The following is a 26,791-nucleotide window of genomic DNA, read 5'->3' on the forward strand; positions in this document are numbered from 1 at the left end:
ATATAAGTAATTGTGTAATAAACATAATTAAATAACGAATATATTTAAACGGTGTGCCTCAGTGTGCCTCAATTTCACGGAACTGGTTTTTTTGCAGTGTACTCAAACAGTGGCCATTTGCAGTGTTACAAAAACAGGAATATAGTTCGAATTTGGTGTCTGCCTGAAAGCTTCTATGAATGTGATACATGCGCAACATTAACTCGCGGATGCAACAAGATACAATCATGCTAATGTTTTAAAATTTAAAAATATTAAATTTAAAAAAGATGCATTTATTAAGATAAAATATAAAAATGAAAAAAAAACAGCAATAACATGAATATTTTATTAAAGATATGCTGCTAATATTAAAATCTTGATTAAACGTATACAATTATTATTAACAAACGTATTACGAAGTAAATTAAATCATTATTGGCATGTAGAGCGAGGGATATTTTGGCCGGTAGTAAAGAGATTCAAATTCAATGCGGTGACAGAAACAGTACGGGCAAGACGTGCGCGAAAACCAATTTATGTCATTCCAAATTAAAATGCGAACATTTTAAAATAAATATCCTTATTAATACTTTTAATTAAGATTAATTAAAATGAGCGTTTCGAGCTTATGAAGTGCAAATTAAGAAAAACTGGACTTGTTAAGTGTTAAATAATTAAGTAATATGGATGAAGCATTCGCTCACCTCGAAGGTACGGAGACCAGACACAGCAAGAAGGAACTCCTGCCTCCTGATGGAGGTTGGGGCTATCTTGTTTGCATCGGCGTAGGATTTACTTTTGTAAGTATTTTTAAACTGCACACATCTTACCTTTTATCAAACCTTCTTCATACGGTTACTTATAAGCAACTTGTTTTTTTGTATAAAGGAGATACCTTTTGTTCCCGTTGTCTCTGTCGAAACGCATGTAACAATATATCAACCTGGGAGTGTTGATACATTGTTTTTTGCTATTAGAAAAAGTAGAGGCAAGAACATGTATTACAGCAGTGAAAAATCTCACGCTTAGATTATAAACCATAACTGAATATCTTATCATATTTTGAATTTTTGACTTCAGCTATCGATGTCATGACAAACTAGTCGTTATTCCGTTCACAGTTTTTAGTTTGACAATTGAATTTCACAATCTTATGATGACGTATATGTGAACCAATAATCTTACTAATATTATAAATGCGAATGTTTATATGAACGGCTGAATGGATCTTGATAAAATTTGGCATCCATATAGAACACAGTCTGGAAGAGCACATAGGCTTGTTATGTTTTTTTTTAATTCCGCGCGGATGAAATCGCGGGCAACAGCTAGTAAATAAATAAATCTGTTACTATCCGCACAAAATAAGTGTGAGCTCAATACTAAGCTTATATTATAAAGATACCTTTGTTTTGGTTTAAACCATATTTATTATCTTAATGAACAGTGCTTTCTTTTTCTGAGGATTGTAAATCAAAGTTCTTTAAATGTTTTTATCGCTTAATATAACGTAAATGATGACGTTAAAAATACTGGTTATAAGTTGCGGTTTTCATTTTTTTCGTCTACGACATATTTTTTTAAAGTAAGCAATTAAAAAGTAATTTGTTTTATTGATTAAATATTTATATAAAAGACAGTTTGAATAAGGGTTATTTGGTACAAGTTGTTGTCCATGACTCCGTCCGTTCGGAATTAAAAAAGAACTAATTTAGTAGTTTACATCTTCTTCCAGACTGTGTTCTACATCTAAGCCAAATTACACCGAGATTCGTTCAGCAGTTCTGGATATTCTTTGTAACAAACATCCATACATCCAAACATTCACATTTATAATGTTTAAGGTATTATTATGTTAGTAATATCTAAGTAAATATATAAAGTTGTTGACGATAGATTAGTTTCAAATCTACTTAATCTCACAAACTTTATTAGCCTTGAAAGTTTTGTCTTTACGATATCAAATATCAATTTTATTTTTAGACATGCAAGAATTAATAGCTACCTAATACTAGTATAAGATATTTGATATCTCTAAATAAATTGTTCCGAATTTATTTTCGATCTTACACTCAGCCTATCAGAGAGATATCAGCTCTTTTAATTCACTGCTGGTCGTAAGCTTTTCCTAATACTTCCTACTGTAAGTAAACCATAGCAAGGAAGTATCTGCAGATGTCACAATGTTATAAGTCCATTTATAAGATAGGCGATTAGCTTGTTAACCAGAGAATATTCTAAAATTATTTTTCTAATACCGACAAAATTTCGTTATCGACGAACCAATGTTCTGCTTATAAATTGCCAGGGGAGAGGTCGCACAGAAAAAGGATTTCCCTGTCCAATATTTTCCCGCGTCGATTTCAAATTATAGTGAAAGCAGGAATCTTAACCACCATTTGCTCGTTTTGCATTATGTTAAATATTTAATTAAGGAAAAAATGTAAAGCATATTATGAAGTATGCTACTCTTAAATCTATACTAATATTATTAAATGCAAAGATTTGATTGTTTGTTTGTTTGCATTGAATAGGCTCCGAAACTACTGAATCGATTTGAAAATTTATTTCTATGTTGGAAAACTACACTAGCGAATGTTAGGGTATTTTTATTATTTTTTTTTAATTCGCGCGGAAGATTTTGCCGTCATCGGCTAGTGTATCTATAAACCGGATAACAAACATTTGTTTATTCAATTTTTAACCTTGGCATATGTGGTCAACAAGACAAAATTGTTTTAAGTAGATCGTCTAACGTGTTTTCATAATTTTCCTATTTCTTTGTTTAAGTTCCATGTTATGTATTACGGTACATGACCTGATTTTGACTTGCCGGTGTGTAACATGTTTGTTCAACGAACAAAAACAACGAAACTTCATACTAGTAATATATATTTAATATGTTTATTAATTGACAATCATAATGTAATTAAATCACGCTACCTTTATTAAGAGAGTAATAGAGTAAAGTTGAAAATTATAGGTTGCATCAACTTCGAACTGGCCAGTAATGATTCAATATGGTAGAAAAATATGGCGACGGTCGCATTTTATTGATTATCAGACATTACCTTTCCGTGTTTAGACGATTTGTATTAATAGGTTATCTAGTTGTCGCCCGCGACGCCGTCAGCACGGAATTATGAAAAAATGAGTAAATAGCCTATGTGTTCTTCCAGACTGTGCTCTACATCTATGCCAAATTTCAGCGACATCTGCTTAGCGGTTCTGGAGATACCTCCTAACAAACATTCATACATCTGAACATTCGTATTTATAATGTTAGTAAGATGTAATTTTTGTTTATTATTTTCGATTATTCTTGGTTGTAGAACAATTTTAAATGTCTTTTAAAATACGGAAATAGTCTTCATCGTCTCATCAACGATATTTCTGAATATAAATTTACATTTATTACGACATCAAATCAAATGCATGCATTATAATGCATATTTAAATAGCATTCGTACTAATATTATTCCAGAACTTGCACAGTAACAAGTATTCTATTCTAACCTTCAAGCAACTAGATTAGTTTCTTATAAAACCACAAAAGATTAACTTCGCGGCATAATACTGATTCACCGTTAGTTTATGAGATCTGGCAATATCAAACATATCGTCATCCCAGTCATTATCTTTGACAAAAGAGAGATAACAGTATATTTTAAACAGGGATTTTGGTCTCGGAAACCCACGGTCAGTCGGTTCACTACATCAGCCAGTTAATTACATTTTTAGAGTAAAATATTGTATCAGATTGATATTACGACATATAAATTCCTGATAAGTGATCACATCGCATATTTATTAGATTGCTAGCTGTCGCCCGCAACTCTGTCTGTGCGGAATTATAAAATAAATACTTAAATAGTAGACTATATGTTATTCCAGACTATGTTCTATATCTATGCCAAATTTCATTACGGTCGAAAAATATAAGTTCCTAATTCACTTTAGTAATAATTGACCTGAAAAAGCAGTAATATTTATAAGTAACCTTATTAGTTGCTTAAGTCCTTATAATATGTTAATTTATTTCGCACAAGGATATCCTCGAATAAATACAAGTAGATTGGAAAAGATTAAGCCATATTTTTATTATTTTATCTCACGGAAATACTTCTAAATATAAATGAAAGGTCTTTCTTTGCGTGTATATATGTACGTATCAAGAGCGATAGTGGTCAGCTCTATTTCTGGTAGCGCAAGCTGAATTATTATATACTAGCTGTCGCCAGCAACTCCGTCCGCGCAGAATTGGAAAAAGAGTAATTATTTGGCATCTCTGGTGGTATGTCCAGAAGAGCAACTTGAGCGCCTAGATTACCCTAAACTGGTGCCCATCGGCAGCTATAACTGGAGCGAGTAAATCCAAAGTTCAAAAGCGAGTAAATCTAAAGTCATGTATCAAAGCAAAAAGTAAGCGCGGTTTTTTCATATGGAAATCTTGTATCCCCTGGCTATCACTGTTGGCGGCCATCGTGGGATTTTATTCGGTGCAAACCCGACAAAACTTGTCTGTCCCCAGAGAGATAAGTATGCGTTAAACATTCCAAGATAAAAAGGTAGATTTCTATTGGGTCAAGTATAATAATCGCTTCAAGACATGGTTAGAAATTTTTTCTTAAGTATTTTTATCTATCGGTATATATCTTCTAATCGTGTAATAAAAAGTTTTGTCTGTCTTTCTGTCCGCACGTCGCATTTGTTCCGGATAATCTCCATAACGGTTAAGCCGATTTTGACAGGAATTTCACTGGAATTGGACTGGACTAAAAATTGCTGGTTTTCGAAAAAATTACGTTCATTTGTTCAAATTGCCTGTAATATATAATTTAATAAAATATTGTATTGATTTAAGTGTGTTTGCCTCATTAAGGTTTGTCATAAACTTTTATTATGCGTTCGTTTCGGCTTTGTAGATAACATTTATTTTTGCATAAATGGGAGTGTGCCTATTTAATGTGTACCAGCTATTTGAATCCGTTAATTTTTTATAACCGGTTTCATTATTGTTTCACAATATTATACAAGAATTTAATATAAAAGCAACAAGCGAGATAGCTTTTTCTCGTAGTTTTAAAATAGTATACGTATAAAAATTGAAGTTTGTTAAAAAGACCAAAAAATAAATGTTGTATCCCACGCAATTTTTATTGAACAGGACACTTTAATACACTGACCAGGAAAATAGAAAACCTACCATTAGGGCGCCTCAATCGCTTTCTTCACTACATTACCTTCGATAAATACGAGAAGATATTATTAAGTAAATAAATATAAAATAATTTGGAACATTTCCTTGCCTTTTGCCACCAACTTAATAACTAAATCCCTGTTTGAAAATTTTCAACATTAAATGAGTTGTATGTTTTTATTTTGATCTTCTCAGATTATCGTCCATTTATTTTTAATTTTATTTTGTCCTGTCACTGGCATGTTGTAAAATGTAATACGATATCACCATTACGTTTATTAAATGAAATATACCAACATTAAATATGAATAAATTACGATTTAATTTCTTTATTTTAAGCCAAATGATAAAAAATTATTGCAAACTCTTGTTTAATCCAGGATAAAGGATCTTTTTAAATATGTGTGCTGCAAATTTCTAAAGATAGAATCTCAGTTTGTGGAGACCCTATTACGTAATAAATTCTATAATATGTATTTTTGTTACATGTATGTTACATGTGTTCTCGGGTTAACTATCCTTTTACAATATTTAAAGTACTCTTTTAACCTCTAGCTTACAATACAATATTTTTGGTAATGTTTAAATTTAAGGTCAAAGAGCGATTTACCAAAAAAAATTGTCACTGAAAAATTCTTCATAAAAATGCAGAGCTTTCTCTATAAGCACTGATTTTAATCCATTTTTGTGTTAATCCATTCCATGTTAAAAAAAAAATTGATGGATTTGGCGTCGTTGAACAGCTCAGTGCTCCCGCTGCTCGTTTGCCCCCTTCTGTTATAAAAAAAGAAAAACTCGTTTTCAAAATTATTATCAATTAAAATATATAGTCTTTACTAATTTCTCTAGTGTACCAATTCTATTCAATGTATCGATATATTTCGATGGACACCCTTAAATAAAATTATGAAAAAAAGTAATTTTGGTAATCAAATATCTAATTAATAATTTTGTAGCATCAAAGGTTAAAGCAAAAATTATAACTTAATCGCTTGTCTTCACCGCTCATTTGCGTCCTTCTCTTGTAAAAAATACATTTTTATTATACCCATTAATTATATTAACATGGGATAATTGTCAACTAATATTCTTATAAGCATATGGGTTGAAATTTTTGCTACTTTTGAATATATAATTACCAACATTACTTTCTGAGTTCCATCCATATCCAATTAAATTAAGCTAACAAACATTTTTGCTGCTAAAGTAACCTCGTATTCATGCGTTATTTTATCACTTAATCTTTATTTTAATAAGAATTAAAATTGTAACTGGTTTGTTCAGCAAATTGCGTAATTAAGCCCTTCTCAAATATGACAAGATTTCTGTTGATAATGTAACCTAGAAAATATTTAAACTAAAAAAATGTGGCATTTTGGATGAAGTGATATTTCAAATGATACATTTTTCTTTCTCTGTTTTATTCAAATAGAATAAGAGAGACGACAATATATGTCAGTACAATGTCAGAGCAACCGTAATGGTAGTAATGTTTAATTACTTAACAATCTTAAAGATTACTTATTCTTAAGTAAATATAATAAAATAACAAAGCATTTTTACGTTGATTTACACTCTCCAAACTTGCACGAAAAGATATTGCCGTCTCTTTTTTTCCAAAGAAAATAAACGGGAAAACAATATGAATTTTCACGTGTGTTTCGGCTATGGAAAATACTGTGGTTTTCACAGACACCCATGTAATTTTTCAGTAATAATTTTAAACATAGCAGAAGTTGAAAGATAAAGGAATCACGGCAACGAAAAACGAATTAAGAGAAACAGTATGTTATAAAGATAAATATTTGTTAAACAATTTATTATTTTTAATACTTCTTATTGAGCACTTCAATTCGTCGCGACACTATTCCGACTCTACTTTGTTAAAAGAATGTTGATTCCAGGAAGACGATAGTAATGTCATTTAAATAATGTTTCCTAATGATAAACGAATTAACGATCAGACAAAATAAAACAGGATTTAGTTATTGTTATGTAAGGTTATGTTAAGTGCCAATTTTTTTTTTAAATAAAAACTGATGTTTCGTTTTGTCCTGACGCGTGCTAAACCGGTTGTGTCACGTGCTATTCAGGTTGTAACTTAAACAAAAAAAAAAATTCTTGAATAAATTAGCAATGAATATAATAACCATGGGAACTTAGAATTATGCTACATGACAAACAAATAAACCTTGATAAATAAAACTTTGGGAAATATCTTTCATCTCATGGTATGGCTGAGGTAAAAGGACTTTATTGGTGAAAATAAAACTGACTCTTTTAAGTCCTTACCCAAGCTCAGGAGTTTTGGAATTATTTTAAATAGATTATTTCGATGATTTTGAAATTAAGTGCCCGCTTTTTTGAGTGAGAAATTTCCATTCCTCGCTCTTTGTACTTTATTTTTTATTTATTGTAAAATTCCTTGTAAGATTAAATCGTGGTTTTCAGATCACAATTGTATGTTTATACAGACTAGATTTGAAATAATTGATTTAAAAAAAAACACGTTGTACGGGTAAGTTGACTACACGCCATATAAATTTATTTATAATAAAATTATCATTATTCATGTAGGTAACATGCTACGGAGAATATAGCGATAATAAACTCCTAAACTGGAAAATTCACACGGACGTTAAGTCATATAATGAATATACATAATATAGCAGATGTCACAAAAAGATAAGAAATTTGCCACGCGCCGTGATATAATTTAAAATATATTTATTCATAAATAAATATATATTGCGTCTCCTAACATTACATTAATATTTATATAATCATTAATTCAATAAAATAATTTTATGAATTAATAAATTATATTTCATACTTTGCCTTAAAAATGTAAAGCGGGGAACGACTTTTACATTGACATTACCAGATTACGCATATCGTTATTAAATATATAATTAATATGTAAAGATATTCGTATAAACCTTTTCCAATCCCCAAAGATATTTTACAGGTTTTAAAAAATGACCTTAACACAAAATTATTGATTTCATAAACAGATTTAAAGGACGAAAACATTTAAAAAATCTGTACTTATATTACGATATTTAACATTCTCCTTCTTATTCACCATTTATGAAAATAAATATATGAAAAAAAAATAGAAAATACAAGACCAAGAATTGATGAATATAACTTACCAGGTAAATGGAAAAGTATATCCAATAAGGACATACTCTTCTCTTTATGGTACACTATTCTCTCATTATTTATGTATCTAACCGTCCTGGTTACATTCGCTCCGAAGCGATTCCATAACGAACTTCAAAAATGTATAGAACTGACAATAACTTTGGATAAGTCACTTGATGGTCGTACGTCAGTTTCATACAATGAACTTTGTCCAACCCTGTGTATGTATATAAATATTAACGATTCCTGTAACTCATTCTCTTTGGGATATCAATCATTGCTTCAACACACTTGTTCCTTTAGGATATTATGATTAGTCTTTGTAATTCTCGCTATGTCTTCAAACTACTCGCGTAGGGTTAGCGCGACAGGTTTTCGCCTGTTCGTCGATTATATGGAAATTATCTGTCTCGGAACCATAGAATTAATGTGACTTTGACTTAATTTTTTCTGAGCAAAGACGTCAAATATCTTACCGGTTCATGCACATTCCTATTTGTAACGTAATATAGATATTGCCGTTCACTTTTGAAAAGCAGAAATGATCACATTATTGAAATTACCGGAAGTATTTGAGCCATTGAATGCACAGCAGCTTCTATCTTTGTTTTGCTTACACTGCAGGTTTTTGCATGACGCAGGGGATTGCGTCAGATTTTCATAAACGCCAAAAAAAGATAAAATAATATCAGATATTATTGTAAACTTTATTTATTTATTAAGAAAAACCAACAGCATACATATAAAATAGTAATACGACAAAATTCACCTATTTTAAATATAATATGTTTGTCAATTATAGGTATGCACAAATTATTTTAGACGATTTTTTTTTATTTTTACATTTTTTCAATATATAATTTTTATAATTTAGATACTTTTAAAAGATCTTAAGCTATCATTATATGTCGATGTCCAAGTTGTTTATGACGTTATATTACTTTATCGTTATGTATAGTGAAAAATTAATACTCTACTAAGATTATGAATAAGCAATGATTGTTTTCAGATGCTGGGATTCGGTTCATCAAATGCTTTCGGAATTTTATTCAATGATTTCTTTATAGAACAAGACGGCGCCAGCGGCCTTCCTTTGGTTATAGGAGTGTATAATGGAGCTCTATCTATATCAGGTATGATTTTAATGCAAATTTGTTATTACAAACTGTTAGGAAGAAAATCCGAAAATGTAGCAGTGTATTGACCCAACACTAACTTTACTAAATTGTTGACGTTTGTGTCTCCTTAAAATTCATTCTGATACTAGACTTTGAAACGAAAGCACGTTATTCCCGCCAAATGATTCTAACTAAAAATATCTAAAAAAATATAGTTATTTTAATCACATCTACAGATTCCTTGTGGACTTTAATATGTCGTAATTAAAATTACACGTTGTACGAATATTTTAAACATACGAATTTTGTTAAAAATGGATAAACAAATGACTAATCATCTTTTTAAATATGAGCCTTTAAAATTTTGCTTATACTAAATAACTTCTAGTTCTATTGCTGTAAAAAGGTTTGATTTGGTAAAAATATTTGTGTAGATTCAGCAATAAGTATTTGACAGTCTAATATGAATAATTTGTTACGAAACAGTTGTTTCATGGAGGTCGTTAACTTAACAGAAATCCGTACTTCTAATGTTTCACCGCTGGTCGCTATGAGAAATTTTAATCTCGTATTACCAACGAAGCTAAAATCGACTCAAGTTTCTGTCCCCAATTAACAATGAATCTATTAGCTCAATACAAATCGGTTAATAGGCAGATATCATTGGATACAGGGACCGATTGTCGTTCAGGGCCTAAGCCTAAACAGTTTGCATCGCTCGACAATTAATTCATATTGATTTGACCGATATTGTAATGAAATAAAGCACTATGTTCATTTCCGTAAATAAAAATTTGTCCTATATTTTTATAAACCTCGTGTAAACGTACTGTAGATCAATAAACTTATATCAAAACAAAATGTGCTTCGGGTCGCATAATTTTATGGCACGCAGATAGTTTCTGATTCAAATCTAAAAAAGAATGTGAAAGACATTACTCGTTTTTGCAAATGAATAAATCAATAAACTTTGCAATATCGAATGAATATAGCGATTGCTCAATACATCGCTGCGGTAAAGATCGTGGTTGACCAATATTATAATGCCTTGTTTAACCACGTGTCGTGATTTTATGTAGCTCCTAATATTACACATCATAAATAAAAGTAAACTGCAATAATATGCATATACATTGCTCTCCACCGGTTTGTCTTCTGATAGCTTAACAGTTCAGTGGACTGGCACCAAATAGGTCGACTGATTCATTGAATCGGTCCTTTGATTGTTCGATCTACGGTCGATTTACTGATTGAATCTTAAACTTTCTTTTACCTTTGTAGGTTTCCTGAGCGGCATTGCGTTGAAAAAATATTCCTTTCGACAAGTTGGTTTACTCGGCGCTGGGTTGTTCATATTGGGCGATGTTCTTACCATATTTGTTACCAGAACATATCAATTGGTCTTCACTTTTGGCGTAATAAGAGGTAATAAACTGATTGCTAGTATAAGTATAAGTGTACACCTATCTACTACTACTAACCTAACGATGTTGCCTTCATCTTCATCATTCTTATGGATACATTAATATTTTAATATGTATATTGCAGGGGCAGGATTTGGTGTGATGATTCCAGTTAGTTTTACGGCTTTCAATTGCTACTTCACTAAAAAACGGACAGCAATGATGAGTGCCAATCAAACAATGAGCAGTCTCGCTTCTATTACATTCCCAATTCTAGTCACATTCCTCCTCGATGAGTACGGCTTCAGATGGAGTCTCGCTCTCATAATGGCTGTAGATCTTCATCTGTTATTCGCTATGTTAGTCATGCATCCAGTTGAATGGCACATGATCAAATCCGTGGATGGTCCAAAACCAGGTAAAATACCCTAAAATTGTTTGAATGTAACTAATATTTTATGTTCGGTACATTTCATTTTTGTGTTGTGAATATAACAAATCTACTTCAATATGTGCAAGTTCCTCCTGTCTTATTCATTTACATTTTGTAATATGTTTGCGTAAATAGGATTTTCTACTACAGAAATTAAAATGACATATACAACACCTTACATTTTCTTTTGAAAATATTCCCGATTACTATATGTTTTTTGTACTTGTGCCTAGGCGTAACTGTCGGTAATAATGCTTTCTTGTGATTGTTTCTCTGTTAAATGACGTCTTACTAACACATCATCCAACACCCCAACATTGTGTATAATCTTTCAGACCCATTAAATTGTGATGTCCTCGACGGTAAAACTGTTAAAGTAGAAAACTATGATGAAACAATCGTCAAAATGTTGCCAGGTGATGATGGAGTTGTTGAAATAAAAGCGACGACCCCGACTAGACATGAATCCATTCAAAAGAGCATAATGTAAGTTCCTTTTTGGATAAATCAGACTTCTATATACAGTTACGAAGAAAATCCGCCACTGTACCGGTATATCGGCGCAATACAAGCCTTATTAAAATGTCAACGTTTGTCATTCAATCTGACACTTGACTTGGTAACGAAAGCGCGCCATTCGCGCTAAAGGATTATAAATAATAATGGGTAAAAATACAATGTAGTTTTGATGTCATTATTAATTTATGCAAATGTTCCCTTAGTTTTCGATAAGCATCATAATTAAAAAACGAAATATTTGTTCTGATCACTTCATAATTCTTTCCACAAATGATGCATTTTGTGGTCGTTATTTTATTATTAAAAAAGTTAATGACTACCAACGAAAAAAACTAAATAATTTTTGATTGCTAGCTTTAACTTTAATTGGTTATTAATTTGTAATCATTAACAAAAATATGAAAACAATTAATACTTTAAAAATACGGTTACAATAACAGTAATGTTTTCTATAAGGTCATATGTCAATAAAAGGAAATACGCTAGTGTTTTAAAGTATTATTGGCGAAAGTTTGCTAATGGACATCGACATAACAAGCTTATATTATAAAAAATATACATTTGTTTCAGAAAAATTGTTTACGATAACGTGGAATTAGATTTACTAAGAGATCCGAGATTCGTGAGTACACTGGTCGGTCTGGGATTTGCTTTCGTTTCGGATGTAACCTACTTAGCTATGGAGCCAATGTTATTATTTTCTTATGGATATACCAAGGTAAAATTTATACCGAAAATCTCTACTTACGTTAAATATAGCTATCCCTTTCATTCGCTTTGAAAAAACAAAGACATTGTAGTCTTCAGTAGAAGTGGCACTGGCTGGAGAATCTCCCGATAAGACTATGACATATATAAAATGCAAGAAGTTCTTAATCTTAATTTAATATAACGTACAAGTTAAAACTACGTCTTATAGAATAATTTGAATAACTTAATAGTTAACTAAAACTCTTATCTAACTTGAATCTAACGTTTATATATTCACATAAAAATTCTAAAGGAATTTCAATAATAATTTTATTCCATTAAAATCTACAAATGATGAATAATACAAATTTGTTAAGCGATAACTTTATCATTTAACATTAAATTCGCGTGTTTCCATTTAAACTAAGTACACGTAAGCTTATTGTATGAGTACACTATAATTGTGAAAACCAAGTCAATTGCAAGTAATACTTACCGTAGGTTTCTGAAATCCCCGTTTGAAACATATTGCGATGTTTATACAGAGATTTTGGTCTCAGAAATCAACGGTTAGACGCCATGTTAAGAGTCATGTTCTTCAAAAACTGATTTGAGTCTGAACTGAACTAATATTGACGAGTGATGTGTCTTTTATTTCGCATCCGTCCCCAGAATGTCATGGGTTACGTTCGGATATATTTATTTAATAATTTAATTATGATTGTAGATGCAAGTTGCTACGTGTGTTATGGTGGGTGCGATAGCCGATCTTATTGCAAGATTTTCATTAGCAATATTTACGTATTTCTACACAGTCGACAGCCGTAAAATATTCTTCTGTGGGACATGCCTTACAATATTTCTACGAATAGGTGAGTTAGAATATAAGTAAACGAAACAATTTCGCACAAACAAATACCTGATGACATATTTATAACCTTTTCCAGGTCGGTACAGATTATAAACTCTTCCATACATCTCACTCAGCCGTCATATCTAAACTTGATTCCTTCTTATGCATATCTTCTTTCATACTTCTGTCCCCACTTTTTTCGGTCTTCTACTTCCGTAACCAATCAATGTTTTATAACATTCAAACTTATTACATTCTTATTTATGTCTCTACGCATAATTCGTATAAGTATATTATGTTCGTAGCTGCAAACTACGGTTTAATTGTAATTAGATCTTCTTAAATTAACCTAAAATACGTAAGTTGGTAGTAATGTCGTGCAAACTCTAACTGTGAATCTTTTTTTAAGTGATTTTCGTTTAAAAAGGACTTAATTAGACTTTCATAGTTAACCTTGAAATAATATGCTTGCACATTGTATGCTTCATTACGCCGATATACGTAATTTAAATAATTATGCCTTGATATCACATGAAATGAAAATGTTAAGATGGACGTCATAACAGTTAATCTGAATAAATTAACACTATCCTAAAACCATTTTAATATATGCCTAGTAATAAAAATTAATCTCCATTTAAGCCTTAAATTTTAACATATAAATTCATATATTATAAAATTCATAAAATCTGTTAAAACAACATATCAGATTTTATTGATATTCAAAACGTTACATTTAATCCGTTTAAGATTTAAAAGTAATAAATTATTTTTAATTTATTTTTATAGCGATAAACAGGTGCCTAAATTTATTTCTACCAGATCGTTAGTGGTACGATATCCTTAAATTATTCAACGCCTATTTGTTAGCGTTGAATTTGCACTGTCACATAAAACATCACACATTTTATTAAAAGACAATTCTAAGTAAGCTATATTTATCAGATTTATTAGCAAGTCTCAATTCTCACTCAGACTTTAAGATGACCCTCTGATTGATTGTTTGTAAGATTTCTCTTTCTCAAAGGCCCGCACGCATCTAAAGTTCGTCTAGTGTTTAGGATATCCATAGGCGTCGGTAATTACCATATCCCGTCTGTCCGTTTAGGTGGCGTTAACAATCGGACAAAAAACAATTTCCAAATGTTAAATAAAACCTGCAAACATAGGAAATGAAATAAAAGAAAAATATGACAGCTATATTAATATAATTGATATAATAAATTTGAAGGTATCTTCAGAACGGCTGAACAGATCTTGATGAAATTTGGCACAGACGTAGATCATAGTCTGAAAGAATACATAGGCTACTGATTAAGCTTTTCTTTATTAATTTTGCGCGGACGGAGCTAAGGATATAAATGTATGTTACTGATTCAAAAACCATATTACGAAGGTCGAAGTCAAATTTTGTTTTTTTTTTCAGCGTTGGTGTGTTCAAGTGAGATATGGTACGTGTTTACCATAACTGTAATATCGGGGCTGATCAGGTGCTCCGTGCAAGTGTTGTTCCCGCTGGTGTTGGTAACTGCAGCACCGGACAGGTTCCCCGCCGCATTGGCACTGCATATCATATTCTCTGGGTTCCTGATGCTTATTGCGGATCCATTAATTGGTAAGATAAAAAAACTCATACATCCACATTACATCCATTAATATTAAAAAGGTTTGATTGTTTGTCTGTTTGCTTTGAATAGGCTCCGTAACTACTGAACTAATTTGAAACATTCTTACATTGTTGGAAAGCTACATTATCCCCGAGTGACATTAACTATATTTATGACTAGATTTTTTCCTAATTCCCCACGAACGAAGTCGCGTGGAAAATATAGCTAATTGAGTAATATTTTAAGCGGTTTAAAAGGTTTTTTTCGTCTGTTTTTTTTTCTTGAATAATTTAACATGTTCTATTGTTTCTTATCATAGAAATGATTCGACAAATAATTTTTTTTTATTTGAAAAAATCCCGTCCTGTCGACTTAAATAGTTACAATCTTTCTCTTAATATGTTATAACAGTCGTTTTCTTATTTGAATCTATACTTAGCTAAAAGCATAGAAAATAAAATTCTTTTAAAACATCATTAACTATTTGTATATTTTTTTTTGCTTGGTTAAGCTTTAACCAAAAATCAGTCGCTGTTAAAGTGTAGCTAAAGGACAAGTAATTAAATAACTATGTGCATTTAAGTTATTAATAAATAAGTACGCATCGAGAAATTAATTAACAAGAGATATCAAATATGTAAACAAATAAAACACATTAAATCAATTTAATCATCGAGACATGTTATTCATCCTTTTATATACATTTATAGGCATATATCTCAGATAACTTTCCGTATGAAATTACCTACAGGTTAAGATAAATTGGTATTTTAAATACGTTTAATTTGTTCCAGGTCTGATATTTGAAGCTACGGGCACCTACCTCTACTGTTTCTTAGCAATGAGTGTTTGTTGTTTAATTTGCGTTGTACTATGGTCTATAGAATATATTGTGTATCGTAAAAAATCTAGTTGAATTGCAATAACATTATTGGTTAAATAATATTGATAATAATTTAAATTTTAAGTACAAATAATATTAGGAAATAAAAATATGTTTATTCAGCTTTTCCTAAAGTAATGCAAAACTTATTGAGGCCAGTAGATAATTTGCGTCATACATTAATTAGAATGTTTTTACATACGTGATGAATTTGCATTTAATGTTCCTAAAAATTGACATTATATGTAAGCACCAAACGTATAGTACAGATTAATACTTTTAATTAAGTAGGTAAAGTCCCACAAACTTAACATGAACACGTAAAAAATTATAGATATTGAAAGAATTAAACGGGACTTTAATATGTTTATTCAATTAACTATTTACTAATATGCATTAATTAAAAAAAAATGCGTAAAATTTTACCTATATTCAATAGAAATGAGAAATTATGACAAACTATCCATAAGTCCTCGAGTGGCGGCCGCGGACGGGTCGACCCAGCGTAGGTAGGCCTCCCGCACGATGGACCGATGCCCTGGTCAAGGTTGCGGGAGTGCACTGGATGCGGGCGGCACAGGACCGGGCATTGTGGCAATCGATGGGGGACCCTACGTCCAGCAGTGGACAAGCTTAGGTTGAATATGATGACAAACTATCAAACCATTTTATAAGGCTGTAATTATAGACTTCAGTTATCAATTTATACACCAAAAATCCATAGACAATAAATTACAATGCCATCCAATAAAATGTGTAAATGTAATTTTTTATTTTCATTGCATTCGACTTTATACATATTTACCTCGATAAACTGCCATGTAATATATAAAAAAATATTATTCTATATTATTTCTACGATAGTGTAGATTGAAAGTAATTATAAGAAACAAAACATTATCGGTCAACTATTATTATAATATATTGAACTAGCTGTCGCCCGTGACTCCGTCCGCGCGGGATTAAAAATAGATGTTGGCCGATTCTCACACCTACTCAATATGCTCACAAAATTTCATGAGAATTGGTCAAGCCGTTTCGGAGGAATATGGGAACGAATTGTGACACGAGAATTTTATATATAAGATTAATCGTTGGTTTCTGACACCAAAATCTGTCATTATCATATTTTATACGTAAATTTCATTCTCAGAAACTCACGATAACAAGATTATTATTAAGAAATCTAATACATATAACATGCATCAAACTCAGAAATATCATCGAACCGAATCATTTTTGTGAAAAATATTGAGGCTCAATTTCACACAATTACACTGTATTATAACATACAACTAATTTTAAAATAGACAATGAGATTCTAAGCTATTTAATATAATTTAAATATCGACATAATTAGCTTAGTTATAAGTCTAGATGCATTATACACTAAATATTAAAAATAAAATATATTATTTTTACAAGTTCCTGATGCAATATCATTGTGTCAATTATAATAAAATCTTATGTCTTTAACTTTATGTTATTATTATAAGTCAAAAGAATTTTGTTACCTCATTGACAAGTTTTTATAAAGATAAGTATATTAAGCCCTTATGTATACTGGGCTAGCATGTGACAATGCCTAAACTGTGGATTACCACTGTCCAAGATTGCATAAAAACATGTGGTCCTTCTGTCAATGTCATATGCCCCTGTCCTTACTTTTAGGCAATATTAGTTAAAATCATCTGGCGCGATTGGCGCGTTTTTATTACCAAGTCAAATGTCAGATCGATGTAGTGAGGGGTCGTAAGCGTTGATATTTAATATGTCTAGTGTTGCGCCGATATACCGTCACAGTCTCGGTTTTCTTCTTAACACTACGGTGGGTCGGCACATTATGTACTACTCTTCCATGCATCTCTATCAGCCGTCATATCTAAATTCACCCCCTTCTTTTCTTCGGTCTACCTTTGTAACCATCCATATTCAGTCTCTCAATTTCTTTACTGTGAAAAAAAATTAGATCACACGTGTTTTACATAAATGCAAATGTAGCATTGCAAATACTCTTTGTTTTATTGTTTTCGGTGTTAAACAACAAGCGCAATCAACAATCGTAAATATGCAAAGATTTAAAAGTTCGGAAATGCATTATGAATTTTATACACTGCTTAAAAATTAATTAAAAGATTGGATCAATAAACATGCAAATTATACGTTTTGCCAGTTTTATAATCAAATATATACATTTTTATGATGTTTATTGTAGTTTTATTTAACCTTGAGTCCGATTAATAAGCACTGAAAAGAAAAATAAACGCTTGAACGTCATCTTTTTACACTTTCCTTTTTTTTTAAATGAGGAAGTACCCAAAGCCGAAATACTAATTAATAATTTGCATAGTCAAAGAAACAAGTCGTAATAAAAGTAAAAAAGCCGTCAACGGAATTATATTTCTTTGAAGTTTGTTTATAATAACTAGTTCCGTTTATCGACTAATAAATTCAGAACCGGTTTAAAATGTACCAAAGCTAGTATGAAATTTATTTCCGCCCCGCTGTGTGTCTTTGGCTTCATAAGAGTTGTCGCCCTCGACTCCATCCGCGCGGAATTAAAAAACAAAATTAGCCTGTGTTCTTCCAAGGTATGTTCTACATCTATGCCAAATTTAAACGAGATCCATACAGCCGTTCTGGAGATTTTTTTTATATCATAAGGTGGCAAACGAGCGAGCGGCCACCTGTAATCGTTGAAATAGCGAAGTGACCGTTGCCCATAGACATACGCAGTTGCAGATGCGTTGCCTACCTTAAATCGACGGAGGAGAGGATGCACAGAAAGAAAATATCCCTTCCCATGCATCTTCTCATCCGGAAAGTCCACTTCCACTTCCCATCCTTTCCTTATAAGGAAAAGGGCGAAGAGGGAAAGTGGACTAAATTAGGCCTCCGGGACACACTCATCAGACGAAACGCGGAATTGCTTCCACTTCACGCCTGTCTTCTGTGTGGTCGTGGTATTTCACCGGGCGAGCCGGGCCGATTCATGCGAAGATGTTAAAGCGCGCTCTACCACTGTTAAATACATCAAACAAACATCCATCCAAACATTCGCATTTATATTTTAAGAAGTAATATGACGCAAAAAGGAAATCACAAAATAATCCAAACACATTCGGTAACCAATATCAATTTTAATTGATTGCAATACTTTTTTATATTAATTAATTAATTGTCTCGACTCGACTACAAATACAAAGGAAATATACAACAATACATCACAATAAATGTCAATACATTCGTATATTAAACATAAATATTGTCATAATTAATACAGATAATATTAAATTGTCACAAACAAAACTCACATAACGAAACGACAATGAACTTGTATGCACTTCAATCAAATATAACTAAGATATTAATAAAATTTACAACAGACAGACAGACTATTATTTTGTTGTGTTCGCAACAAAAGAGGAAGATAACTTTAAATTACTATTATTTTTTATAGTATTTCTACTAAAATATAGACGAAAATTTAAAAATGGACGCTACATATATCTATAGTCAATTTATTATTTTAATTTAAATTTCTTTCTTTAAGAAAATCCTATAATTTTGTTTGATATGTAAGCATAGATAATTTATATTTTATGGTCATCTACGGGAAATTCTGCATTTAATATTAGTAAGTACATATAATATATTGATTATAAAATATAATAAATTATATACAATTGGCACAAACATTTCGTTAATTGAATACTAGTCACAAGTCTACTACAGTCGGATCGATTATTTTACAATAATTTCAATAGTAAAAAACATTTTTTTTTTTCAAGTTTTGAAAATCATTAAAATAGTTCCATATACTGCGTTGTGCTAGAATAAAAGTGCATTTTTATCAAAAAGTATTTAGTATATTATTTGGTCAATAAAAATCACATATCGAAAAATGCGTTACATTACATTAAACAGTAATGAATTAAAAAAGATTTTGGAAGACGGAAATGCAATCGTTACAAGAATCAACAAAAAAAAAACGACAAACAGTGCTAAGAGTAACGAAAATATTTCATAGTATGAGCTTTACAACTGGTTTCTGAGACCAAAATATCTGTATAAAACATATCGTCGTCCTTGTCATTATGTACCCCATACGGATATGTTTTAAACGGGGATTTTAGTCTCAGAAACCCAGCGTTAGTTATTACGGAAGGAAGACATACAGGAAGAGAGTTAATACATAGAATATTTCATAAGAAACTAAGATTAATTAGTTTATTCCAAATCAAATGCAAAATGCAAACAAACATACACATATCACCAGAAAGTGAAAATTTCAGTTCTTTATTATTATTTTTTTGGAATTATTTCGAACTGTGTTGAAATTAATAAGTTGAAATTGAATTACAAATTTATGGTAGGAATGCGAAAAGGTACTTGTTTGTTTCCAAGCCGTTTTGATTTGTCATAAACAAAACTTTATAACAATCATAATTTCACTTCAACAAACAATAAAGACTTCAATTGATAAAAATTCTATATGATTTCAAAATAATAGGATATTTTATATTTTGCTTGCAGTACTTCAGCCATATTGATTTTAAGTACAACAATGTATTAAGTCACATTAAATTAAAAAAAAGGATTGTTTTCAATAAGTACACAATTTTTGACAGATCGGGTATTTCCCGGTGGGCCGATCGAACAATGGGAAAACTCTTTAAGTCGATCGAGTACATAGTATGAAGCGGTCAAATGAGATTTTCCCTTTCGGTCGATCGACCCAACGGCAAACACCCGTCAGATCGTCGACACAGACTTACAAGTCTTTTTAAGACGTATATCAATACGCTGGCCAATAAGCTTCGTTTTGAAGGTTAAATATGGGATGATTCGGAAACGAATTAGAATTAAGGTTCATTTTTAAGGTGACGAGAATTTTTCTTCAACTTTTAGATAGTCCAATCAAACTATTGTATCGTTACTACTACTTAAGTCGTCTATTCTGAAAATTTTAACTAAAATTACGAGTAGAAAATTAATATATGTTTGACCCAATATGTCATTATTCGAAGACCACTCAATTTGGTTATCGAATATGATTTTTTTTTATACGATAAGGGTGCGAGAACACTTAGGACATGGACATCCGCAACACTAGAGGAACTGCAGATGCTTTGCCTTTAAGGAAATTGCTTGCTCGCTACTAAAAGGACCCTAAGTAACAATTAAGTTATAAATAACAAATATTTATAACAATAACTGTATGAATATATGCAACACTAAACTACCAATAATAAGTCTTCAAATTTACCTTAAATCCAGTTCAGTTTACTACGGGCCTAAATGTGCCTGTCTAAATACACAGATATAGTTTTAAACTAGAAAGAGCTGTATAAAAATATTTTTTTCACAAGTAAATTACCAAAAATTCATACAATTTTTTTAGAGAAATATTCTATAGTATTTGGAAGAAAGAACTTACGTCACCCTCATAAAGATTTGAACGAACTAAATCTTTCTATCGCGGAAACACATTTGTAAAAACATATCGTCAACTAATTGTTTCAAATAAAATGGGATGGTAATATTTTTTTTACAAGATATTTTTGTATTTTTTATCCAAGCGTTTGGACAATGAAACATATAAAGTATATAATGTAACATCATCTATGTAACACGGATATCACTGGATTTGTCATGTAATATAAAACTACGAGACGTAAACAAATAGAGCATAAATTGTTGTAACAAATAGCTGCAAATAACACTGGAATATTACAAAAAAAAACATAATTTTTCAATCCAATAGCCTTACTAGAATATTTTTTTCCAGAAAATCTCAAAATAAAATAAACATGTTATTACAAAATTTCCATCGATATATACGAGCACCATTTTTTTTACCATTCCATCAAAGAATCCTATTCACTAGGTTGTTATCACACACCATACCAGACTAAGGCCATCACTAAACGTATAATCAGCCGCCGACTGTAAGCGGACTCATTTAATTCGCAACACCGAGTTATATCGTAAAGTCGGTACTTATTGACGGTTGACTCGTTTAGTTTAACTTTTAATTCGACGAAATTTTTTGTAGCAAAAAATCTTTATTTTAGTAAAGTCATACTTACGTAATTTTCTTTAATCGAAGTAGATTTTTTTTAATTAGTTGTTCATCACACTGGACACCATCGAATTAAGGATTAAAAATGTCCTAATTACTAATGTTGTCTGGTTTATAAAACTAAATTAAACAAAAATTTCTATATACCTAACAACAAATTTAAAGTAGATGTTAAATAACATCAAAATTATTCTGTTTACAGTTAGACTAATTTAAGTCATGAATAAAAGAATTATTCCATACGAAAAAAAAAATGGAACAAAAACTTCCTCAAAGAAAACATTTATACAAAATCATGTAAAAATGTAACAAATCTACGAAGATTAAATATTCGAAAAAGTTAAAATTATCCTACACTAAACAATGTCATCATTATTAAAATTAATTTGAGAAAAAATTAAATATAACGAGAACTAATGTCATGAAATAGTTCATTATATTCTAAGAAACTAAGAAAAATATGTACTTCATTTATTTCGTTCCAATCCAAACCAGAATTATTTTCACCATAGACAAAATGCATACTAGATTATTCAAAATTTCGTGAGACATTATAATAAACTGATATAAAAACGGCTAAACACTCACGTATATTCGTCCGGTGGCGGCACCGACTAGTTTCGAGCCCATCGAGGAGGGGTGGGGGGGGGGGAACTAGTCGGTGACGCCATCGGACGAATATACGTGAGTGTTTAGCCGTTTTTATAACAGTTTAAAATGCATACTTTTTGGCATAAACTCTTACATATCCAAAATATCCAATAGAACACTTTTTCTCACAAAACTTTATAGCACTACTCATAATTTTCTTTATCATTTCTCTCAAGATTTTTCACAAAATAACTAACAAACTAAAAAATAGCCGCGTAAACTTCGGAGTTGGATCAAAACGATATACAAGCAATTGTAGGATTATTTCTAAATTCAACATTAATATTTTCAAAATGTCTAATACCGAGACAAATACATATATAAAAAAAAGTTTATCTAAAATTGGGTCGGATATAATTCTAAAATATTTAATTTTACGAATAACTATCGTGTATCAACCCTAGAGTGGGTGAACATATCCAACACAATATTTTTACTGTTGCAGTTATAAACACTGACAACTAATATTGAATTCCATAGAGAATATCATCATTTTTTTATATCTGTACAATTTTTCGACGTCTTGTAAAAGCGAGCGTGTACTCTATGCCCCAGACGAGAACGCAGGACATGATCAGTGCGTTTTGTACATGAATACATGTCGCAAAACTGCCCGTGTAATCTCTCACGTAACCTGTAGCAAAAAAAAAACAAATTCTATCAAATCTACGAAATCAGGTCTTAGCACTTAGTAGATTTTTCTCGCGTTTTTTTATTTAAGGAAATAAAAAAAAAAGAATTGGTGACCACTGTCATTAAAGAGATTGAGATAACATTGGTTTAAATTAAATAATATACGGAGTATGCTATAGCAGAGAAACTAACAAATATTCACATCACATGAAAAATCATTAAAATCTGTGATTTTTTACTCGGTGAAGTTCTGGGGGAGCACAGAGGTTATGCATTTGATTTCTAATCTGCAGGTCAAGGGTTCGAATCCCGCCATTCGATTTACATATGTACATTTATCCGACGTTCTTACTGTGTGACACTAACAGTGGGCCAGCGTTGACTATGGCTTAGTCAACCCAAACCTCGGATAAGCTCCGAGTCCCTCAGTGAGGACCTATAGTGAGCTGATGATGATGAAGTTCTGGGTAATACTTACCAATGATAGGACCGATGAGTACTACGAAGACGCCCTTGCTGACCATGTGCAGGCCGAAAGCTGCGGGCAGTTTCTCCAGTGGACAGTACTCCGAGATGGTCAACGTGAAGTTGCTGAGACACATTCCTCTGAAGAAGCCGCAGATCGACAGCCAGATCATTAAAGGCACCCACTCGCTTTGTTCAGCTAACACTGAAAACAGATAATGAAAAAAATTAACAAAAAATTTTTTTTTTATTGATTTGTCAATTAGATTTTAAATTTTTTTTTTCATAAAATGCTGAATATTTTTTATATTGCACAAATAAGGAATAATAAGTAGACTTAGTCGACTACTTTACTAGATCACGCATATTTTTTAATGATTTCTTGTATACTTAATATTTAGTGTGTCAACTCACCTGATCTCGTGGCAGCCAAGAAGAATGCAGAGATAAAAAAAATCAATTTCTTCGAGATCGAAGTCCTGTCAAAAATTGGCGGCAAAATCAATCTGACAAGAATGTCAGTGATAGCTGTCATCGACAAACAAAACGCCGTTTCATTCATATTATAACCTAAACTTCTTATAAAAAATGGCGTTAACATTCTGAATTGCAGTTCACCGCTCCAAAACAGCGATAGACCGAGTAGAAGATTTAAAAAAGACCAGTCTTTTAAGAGATCTAGATCCATTAACGCTATGAACTTTCTTAGGAAGCCTTTCTTTTTCTCTTGTTCCGGCTCCGATTTCTTTATCGCTTTCATCTGTATCGCATCATCATCGGCAGTCTGTAAAGACAAAACTAATCTATACTAATACTATAAACATAAAAGATTTAATTGTCTGTTTGCTTTGAAACTTCCGCAACTATTGAACCGATTTGAAAAATTCTATCACGGTTGGGAAGCTACATTATCCCGGGTGCATAGGCTATGTTAATTACTAGATTTTTTTGCTTTAATTTCCGCAAACCAAGTCGCGGACAACCACTAAGGTTTAATAAAAACAGATTATTTATGTGCACTAGATTTGAGAGTTGAAAAATATTTGGCCAAGTGTATGCATAAACGTAGTGTTGTTTGTCTCGAGCGTACACGCCATAAGTATTATACATTCCGGAGAGAGGGGAAGTCAGTCGATGTCAGACCTTTGAGCCGGCAACACGTGTCGGTACGTGAACGAATCAAATATGCTACACAAAGGAATGTACGTTTTGCGTTGTTTTAGAAAATCTATTTTTTCATTTTGTAATATGTAGTTTTTTCTGTAGTACAAATCTATAATAATACTTACATCTAGATATAATTGTAAATAACTTCCAGTGAAGTCCATATTCGAAATATTTGAAATAACGGAAAACTTTCTCTTCCTTGCCGCTTCACTCATACTACCACTTGAAGTGACTCTTTGCATGGCGCCCACAGACGCTGCGGTTGTCAACCCTAGCCCCAGGGCTGCGTTCTTCTCAAACTCTTGCAGTGGCTTGTCACATGTCTTCGCTCGTGGCATCCCTATGGTACGGACTGAGGGATGGTTCATGTTTGTATGAGAACGTTGGGTGGTTAACTTCGGCATCGGATGACTGACCAATGGATTAATCTCAAATTTATCCTCTTCTTCTTCGTCACTTTCATGAATGCATTCCATTTCCTGGAATAAAAAGAATTAAGGTTACAAATTATAATCAGTCAAATATTAATACATACTTAGTAACTTATTTATGTAATCAGAAACAATTCAAAATTACCATATTATCGTCACATATATTGTTTGAAATTTGTTTAACATATCATAAATGTGTTAACTTAGCGATCATGTTAGAAGATTTAGCCTTGAATATTTTAGAGTCGACAAAATGAACGACAATAAAAATATATAATATAACATATGTTTGAAGGTATCTCCAAAACAGCTAAACGGATCTCGATGAAATTTGGAATACATAAATAATATATTCTGGAAGAACAGGCTACTAATCATGTTTTGTTTTTAATACCGCGCGGACGGAGTCGCGTGCGACAGCTAGTATACATAATACATATACTAATCATTGGCCAAAATATATTATCAAATCAAAGAAGCGAATCCTTCATTTTTTTAGTTATCGCTTGAAAACTTAACCGATTGACATCTGCCTATAATCTTTATTTGCACGCATCAACAAACTGATCATTGACAAATACATCTAGAACTCTTAATCAAGATAAAACCTGATATCAGAATCAGATTAATAAAGTATTTTTCACACCGAAACCTGTTGACCCAGTGGCCTACATATAAGTGGTATACCACGGAATGACATTTACGTGCAAAATATATAATATTTATATTAATATGATTAAGTAGAATATTATTTTACATCTTGTAGTCATATTCCAACTAACAAAGCAATGATTCACGTAATAAAATAGAGGGAAACTGTGCAAAGTTCCTATAAGTATGTTTCTGATAACTGATAAGGTGGTGTTGGTAGTACAATTAAGCACACATTAAGTATAATATTCCTTTGTAAAATAATTTCCTTGAAATATTACAAGAGGCAAAAGTAACCTCAAAACATATTGTACACCTCGAAACAAATGTAGTATGCTTAGATCTCATTTCCTCTTATAGCGGATATGGAGTCAAATCTCCTCTTTTAAAAGAAACATTAAAAACAAACCTTCACTGTTTGCATTTCGCAGTCCACCGGTTCATCGATAAGATGCCTTTTCACTGGCTGCAGTAGACATGATCCTAGTACCGCGTGGAAGGCTAACGCACCCAGGATGACCACAGTCCATCTGAAGCCATATTCTCCTAGCAACAGTTTTACAAGCTGCGGCATCACCATCAAGCCAAACCCAGTACCCGCCATAGAAAGTCCCACAGCCTGACCTCTTTTCTTTGAGAAATAATGATTGAGGGATACGAATGATGATGAGGAGGCCAAGCCAACACCGAAACCTGAAAATTTAAACGAAAAACATGTTTTAATATGCATTCATTCATTTATTCCTTCATCATCAGCTCACTATACGTCCCCACCGAGGGGCTCGGAGCCTACCCTAAATTAAGGGTGATTAGGCCATAGTCAACCACGCTGGCCAAGTGCGGGTTGGTTGACTTCACACATATCTTTGAATT

General features: G+C 31.7%; 2 protein-coding genes across 3 annotated transcripts in view; one reads left to right on the forward strand and one right to left on the reverse strand.

The window, feature by feature from the left end:
- The first annotated feature begins 464 nt into the window (after positions 1–464).
- LOC106123445 (monocarboxylate transporter 2) lies at positions 465–16,778 on the forward strand. Of its 2 annotated transcripts, none has more exons than XM_013319778.1 (9): positions 465–782; positions 9,339–9,462; positions 10,729–10,872; positions 10,996–11,268; positions 11,619–11,769; positions 12,373–12,520; positions 13,220–13,364; positions 14,772–14,960; positions 15,747–16,778. In XM_013319778.1, the coding sequence occupies exons 1-9, from the start codon at positions 666–668 to the stop codon at positions 15,866–15,868; spliced, it is 1,413 nt and encodes a 470-aa protein (XP_013175232.1). In that variant the 5' UTR covers positions 465–665; the 3' UTR covers positions 15,869–16,778. The 2 variants fall into 2 exon arrangements, with proteins under 2 accessions (XP_013175232.1, XP_013175233.1); XM_013319779.1 differs by having other exon boundaries at positions 11,700–11,769.
- Positions 16,779–22,626: 5,848 nt separating this feature from the next.
- LOC106123588 (monocarboxylate transporter 9) overlaps positions 22,627–26,791 on the reverse strand; it is an 18,924-nt gene continuing 14,759 nt past the window's right edge. Inside the window, exons 4-8 of the mRNA XM_013319994.1 lie at positions 26,328–26,611; positions 24,959–25,315; positions 24,084–24,453; positions 23,683–23,874; positions 22,627–23,205 (exon numbers count right to left, since the gene is read on the reverse strand). Coding sequence (XP_013175448.1) covers positions 23,069–23,205; positions 23,683–23,874; positions 24,084–24,453; positions 24,959–25,315; positions 26,328–26,611 — 1,340 coding nt within the window. The 3' untranslated portion in view covers positions 22,627–23,068. The remainder of the gene's footprint in view (positions 23,206–23,682; positions 23,875–24,083; positions 24,454–24,958; positions 25,316–26,327; positions 26,612–26,791) is intronic.

Source organism: Papilio xuthus, unplaced genomic scaffold, assembly GCF_000836235.2.
Source record: "Papilio xuthus unplaced genomic scaffold, Pxut_1.1 DF826115.1, whole genome shotgun sequence".
NCBI classification, from domain to species: domain Eukaryota; kingdom Metazoa; phylum Arthropoda; class Insecta; order Lepidoptera; family Papilionidae; genus Papilio; species Papilio xuthus.

Coding starts and splice junctions, on each gene's coding strand:
- LOC106123445 (XM_013319778.1), top strand. CDS start 666: ATGGATGAAGCATTCGCTCACCTCGAAGGTACGGAGACCAGACACAGC. Junction 783..9,338: donor TCGGCGTAGGATTTACTTTT/GTAAGTATTTTT, acceptor GATTGTTTTCAG/ATGCTGGGATTCGGTTCATC. Junction 10,873..10,995: donor CACTTTTGGCGTAATAAGAG/GTAATAAACTGA, acceptor TGTATATTGCAG/GGGCAGGATTTGGTGTGATG.